The 6,000-nt window shown below is 45.3% G+C and overlaps 1 protein-coding gene across 1 annotated transcript; it reads right to left on the bottom strand.

Moving 5' to 3' along the window:
- Nucleotides 1–338: 338 nt before the first annotated feature.
- On the bottom strand, nt 339–3,850 carry psmb4 (proteasome 20S subunit beta 4). Its single transcript, XM_003457228.4, has 9 exons — nt 3,766–3,850; nt 3,372–3,585; nt 1,930–2,056; nt 1,774–1,853; nt 1,528–1,674; nt 1,163–1,244; nt 863–979; nt 693–781; nt 339–481 (listed from the first exon to the last, which is right to left on the bottom strand). The coding sequence occupies exons 1-9, from the start codon at nt 3,833–3,835 to the stop codon at nt 469–471; spliced, it is 939 nt and encodes a 312-aa protein (XP_003457276.2). The 5' UTR covers nt 3,836–3,850; the 3' UTR covers nt 339–468.
- Nucleotides 3,851–6,000: the final 2,150 nt, after the last annotated feature.

The raw sequence follows: 6,000 nt of genomic DNA, 5'->3' as shown, positions 1-6,000 counted from the left end.
CTCAGGTTCTCCAGTCTGAGCATTTTATAATAACTGAATTCTCATTAACCACATAAAGGATGTGGTTAAAATATTTACACAATCTCAAATTTCTTAGAGTAAATAATGCTTTTTCCCTACAAACCCCAAGAATTTTAATGTGGATAAAAGACTAATTCCAAAATGTCAAAAAAAACAAAACCCCCATCAAAACAAATTCAACTCTTCAAACCAATGTGCAGTGGTAAAAGTCTGTGGAACAGTTGATATAAAAAAAAGGTGATTCTACTTTTACTGAGGACAAATTTAACTGTTTCATCTGAAGATAATCTTCAATAAACTGCAGATGACAAATAAACCAAGAAAAACAGCTCTCTTTATTTCTTACATTTATTTTCCATCATACAAAAGAGAAAGTACACAGAATAAACTGGAGCAAACAGGAAGAGAAGGGTTTGTTAGTGATGCTGAGACCGCTGCCACTTCTCTTCATTCAAACCCGCTGCAGAGAAACATGAAGAAAAACGTCAGTCACATCAACAGATTGTAAATAAAGCTTTGTTTGTATCTGATCAACATTTTCATTACAGTGAAGTCAGGTGTTCTGCTTGGTTATGCTATCGACATATCAGGTGGTTCTTACTCTCAGAAACAGTTTTTAAACTGGAGGAAAAATCCCTAACTCTTCCTCGTATTCTGACCTTTGACCCTACCTGACCATGTGGGCTATGTCCCAATTGGTTTCAGAAGACAGGGGTCCGAGGATCTCCACGCCCTCTTCAGTGACGATGGCGATCTCGTGCTGAAATGAAACAGAAATAAAATTGTTACTTTCTCTGGATGGCGTCCATTACACCTAAGTGTGTGCGGCGGTGCGACTTACTCTGTTGTAGGAGCGAGCATCTCTGTAGTACAGCACTTTCAGGCACCGCTCCACCAGTTCCCGTGCCTCCTGTTTGGTGATCTCCGCCTTGTTCTCCACCACCTCCCTCATCAGAGGCTGCACACAGATTTAACACAGCTTTATTGGGACAGGTTCAAACTCCGCACAAACACTCCATCACTGGTCTCCTGGGCAACGCTTTAATGCCTCAACTGTTAGTCAGCTGTATGACCACACCTTAAAAACCTTTAGACATGATTAATCTTCTAAAGCCAGCAGAGCGTTACAGCTGAAACTCACCTGAGCCAAGTATGCACCAAAGCCCGTGGCCACTGTGGGAGCCTCATAAGCCACGCCCAGTTTATCCACGTAACCTAGGAAACTGGACAGAAGGAAGGCGGCAACCTGGTGAGAGAAGAGCTACTTCCCATTTCAGGTTCACCTCTAACAGGTAAACACATTGAAACGCATCCTGGGAGTTACAGACTTTTTTTTTAAAGAAACCGCCGTATCCATGAGCACCAAAAACATAAAACATTAAAGAAACAAAACTGACCTAGAACTAAACAAACGGGCTGTAACAAATACGGATGCAGCTTGATTGGTCTGCCCCCAACCACCCCCCACCCCAAGTCCTTATTCATGAAGTAGACGGGAAGTCTCACCTCTCACCGTTGTAGAAGCCACCGATGACTACGGTATTCCACAGTGGGTTCATGCGGCTGCGGCGGTTGTACATGACGCGGGTGAGCCACGAGTGCACGGCCTTTGGGCTGTAGCTGTGCCCGTCACCTAGCAACTCCTCATCGATACTGACGAGAAAACCACACCAGTGAGATGGGGAGGGGGATGTACAAGTGTGTGTATATGAGTATGCACACTCACATACGTGTGTGTGTGTGTGTGCTTACACCATCTGCTCGATGACCTGTTTCAGGTGTTGGTAGTCGGCGTAGTCGCCCGAGGCTCCCAGGATGGTGTTGTTGTTCACCTGTAGAGGAAACACCAATATTAAAGTCGCTGAAACAAGCAGTCGGTCAGCTGACCTCTGTTGGTGGTGGCATCACCTTCATGAGGCGGGAGATGTTCCTAAAGCGAGCCAGAGAGCCATACGAGCCCAGCATGTCCGCTGCGATCACCACCCCGCCAGTGAATTTCACACCAAGTACCGACGTCCCTGTAACCATCGGGTTTCTGTGGAAGGAGGACAGGGCACGGTTAATTTAAACAAGACCAATGGTGGCTTAATTAGCCTGTGTGATGGAACATGTGAAAACCCAGAGGGCAGAGAGCATGTCCTACTGAGAGGACATCTCAGCTGGCCCTGAGATGCCTCAATGTTCCCCCCAGGTAAGCTGGGGCCATTGCCCTGTGGCTCAACTTCAGCTAAGCGGAAAAAAATACCTAGATGCTTTATTGTCTCAATATTTTAGATGTAGAACTTTTATTGAAATGGTTGTCATGAATTTTCGAACAGTGTGCATTGCTACTAATGCACGGCACAACACACGCAACGCGCATGTTTCTTCTTTTCGTTATCTGGACTGTGTCTGTGCGCGTATATTTTATAAATACACATATATATATATATATATATATATATATATTTCACAATCCATGATGCAAGGTGTCCCACAGTTAAGCAGCATGATTCATTAATGGTTCCAAATGCCTTTGTCCAGTTAATGGTCGTCAATTTTAACTTGCTATCGAAGTGATTCTTACTTTGAGACTAGCCTAATCTTTTTCCTCTTTTACTCAGCTCAGAAACTAGATGCCAGGAACATGCCTACATGTAACAGAAAATAACTATGCTACCCACAATCCTCTGCTTAAACGTCTGATTGGTGGAGAGCACAGTTACCTTGGAAATGATAATACACACACAGAGTGCGATCTGAACAGAAAGGACTCGGCTAAAGGAGGTCAGAGGTCATTCTCATGGGAGCAGTAGTTCATTCACCTACAGCCAGGCTCTGTTGACAAACAGAGTAAATTGCGCTCTGTGGATAACGTGTGTCTGCTCTCAGTCACCCACTCGTTACCATGGTGACGTAAGCAGACTCACCTTCAGGTTGCTGAAAGCTCTAATTGGACAAGCCTGGCTGTATTTCCTGTAAACCTCCACAATGCAGTGACAGATCACTGACGCCTAACCTCGAGTGTTGCTGCCTGGGTCAATTTTAAGCCTGTTAACACTGAGTGCACGTCCCAAGATGGCGCCAGTGCCAGCAAACAGCAGTAAAGCTGCCCGAGGGACGGGTCCACCGAACTCAACTAAACCTGTTGTTGAAACACCGCACGAGAGCTCAGGTGGACTCAGGTGTGACCCGTGGGTCTCACGTCGGTGCTGACGTTACTCAGCAGAAAGGACGGAGAATACCCAGCGTTTAAATCAGTGTAACCTGGCAGTTAGCTTAGCATTAGCTACCCTCCTCCATGATGATGCAGCACTCAAACCGAAACCGGCACCGGGACCGGCCCCGGAGGAGGACCGCGGCTCACTCACAGTGTGTGTCGGACCGGTCCACAAGCTGTACCCGGTCCGTTACTGCTGCTCCCGGGGAAGGAGTAAAAGTGTCCCGGCTTTGGACCGTCCTCCCACAGACTCAACTTCACTCCACCAGACTCCATGTTAGATACTGCCGGAAGTGACGACAACGCCCCTTCTTTTAGGCGATTAGCCAGTTTGATGTCACAGGATGGCGTTTTACCGCCCCCTACTGGCAGGAGGAAACCATACAGCGCGTCATTAGTAAAGTAGATACAGATTCTAAATGTGAAAAGGAAAATATTTGTGGACGGAGCCAACTTTTGAGATTCAATTCAGAATAATTTAGAAATACTAAATTACAACAAATACAGACCAAAGAGAATGCTATTTCTGAAGTGCAAAACCTTACTGAGTATAGGTATCACTAGAGTCGCTGGAGACGGTGACGAGCCAAGGTTCCACAGAGGGAGGTTTGCCATGTTGGTGCCCGAGTAGTGGTAAGCTGAAGGACAGGCAGGTGAGATATCTGACCTTTTTTTTTTAAACTGTAAACATACAAACACGAACATACACGCTGAAAAGGAAGGAACAAGAGGTCATGGGATGATTATTAACAAAATCAAGTACAATAGTTACTTTTGCAGTAAAAGTTGGAGGCAAAATTGTATGATCCAACTGTACAATGTGACCTAGTCTGCTTCAAGAGCCAAACAATAACACCACTTCTCCCACATTTTCTTCCTGGGTCCTTTGGAGCCTTATAGCTTATGTCATCTGCTCTAATGTATGTAACTGTTTCATAATGAAAATAAATAAAATGCCCGTTGAGGGGCATTTCTGAAGCCAGCACTTTGTGACGGCTTTTTTTGTTGGCTGCTGACATAACTTTCAGAAGGTATTTATCTATACTGTTCAAGTGATTTAAAATAAGTCTGTTTTACCATGTTGTGGAAAAACAATGACCAGTAGGACAATGCATATGTTGTCCTCCAATGAGGAGGAAGAATCAACTGATGAGGAGGATTCAGGGTTGAAAGAGGAGGAAAATAATGGCGAGGACATATATCCAATAGTTAGACCACATGCTACTTCTCCCTGTGAAGAAGCCCCCACATCACCCACTGCAGATGTGGAAGAAGGATATGAAGTGAAGGAAAGTGTCGAAGATGACGATGGGCAAGAATCTGAAATATGTCTGTGTAGTTTCAGTGAATCTGAAACTGAAATGGAAGATGTGTCAGAGGACTACACTTATTATGATGAAAAATGGTAAAAATGGCCTGTATTTATATAGCGCTTTACTAGTCCCTAAGGACCCCAAAGCGCTTTACATATCCAGACATCCACCCATTCACACACTGGTGATGGCAAGCTACATAGTAGCCACAGCCACCCTGGGGCGCACTGACAGAGGCGAGGCTGCCAAACACTGGCGCCACCGGGCCCTCTGACCACCACCAGTAGGCAACGGGTGAAGTGTCTTGCCCAAGGACACAACGACCGAGACTGTCCAAGCTGGGGCTCGAACCGGCAACCTTCCGATTACAAGGCGAACCCCCAACTCTTGAGCCAAGATCGCCCCGAAGAGAAAGAATCAATTGAGAAAGAGGAGTCAACTGAGACAGAGGAATACTTCCAGTCATATGAGATAGCTTTTCTACTCCAGCACTCAAAGGTTTATGTACCATGCAAAATTCACCCAAGCACTTTTTTCCACAACCAAGTTCTTTTTATCCAACATTCGCAAGCCAATGGATCCATCAGAGAGCAACTTGGGGTTCAGTAACGTGGCCAAGGATACTATGGCTTGAGACTGGAGCACCCAGAGATTGAGCTACAGCCAAGTTATTGCAGAGGTGGTGCCGTAAATGACAAACAAGGAGGGACCACAAGAAGTGCAGAAAGCTGCATCGTCCTTGGACCTGCAGGCATATGTTGATTCTTGCTGGCGTACACTGATCCAGTACAGACACTACAGACAGTTTGTGGCATGCCAAGTCTTGTAGGGCAATTTTCATGCACACACGATTTAAGAAGTGATTTTTACAAAGTGTGACAGTTAACAGTAGACAGACTTTGTGGCTTTACAGGGCAGCGAGCGAGAAAATGCCCTGAGTGATGCAGTAAAAACAGTGGGCTCAAACACATTTTCCTCTCCTTCAGGGTCAACCGCAAGCACTGCATGGGTTCCACCAGTGGCTTAAGAGAAGAGTGGGTGGTACTGTAAATTGAAGTGACTGGTGGAGAAGGGAGAGTGGGGATGGACACCAGAGGTGAACTAGCAGGTGCCTTATGGGCCTTGTAGTTCTTTTCAGCTTCCCTTTGCCTCAGGCAGTTGCCAATTGTGAAAGTAAGGGAGGTTAATTCCTCGAAAGAAGCAGGTTCACTGGTCTTTCATCTGGTCATTTAGTGCCTGCAAAAATACACCCCTCTGTGGTGGTACTCATAACCATTCAATGGTCATTGATCAATGATCATGGCAATTTGCATAGAATAATTCTTTAATTGTCCCACAAGGGGAAATTTGGTTATAACAGCAGCAAAAAGACACATATACAACAAGAACAGGACACAGGACACAGAACAGAAACACACACAATTTTTACATATTTACGTCATGGACAATAGTTACCAATTACAGTTA

Source organism: Oreochromis niloticus, linkage group LG22 (genome assembly GCF_001858045.2).
Source record: "Oreochromis niloticus isolate F11D_XX linkage group LG22, O_niloticus_UMD_NMBU, whole genome shotgun sequence".
In the NCBI taxonomy this organism is placed as follows: domain Eukaryota; kingdom Metazoa; phylum Chordata; class Actinopteri; order Cichliformes; family Cichlidae; genus Oreochromis; species Oreochromis niloticus.
Note: the sequence above shows the minus strand (reverse complement) of the source record. Positions and strands in the feature narration are given on the sequence as shown.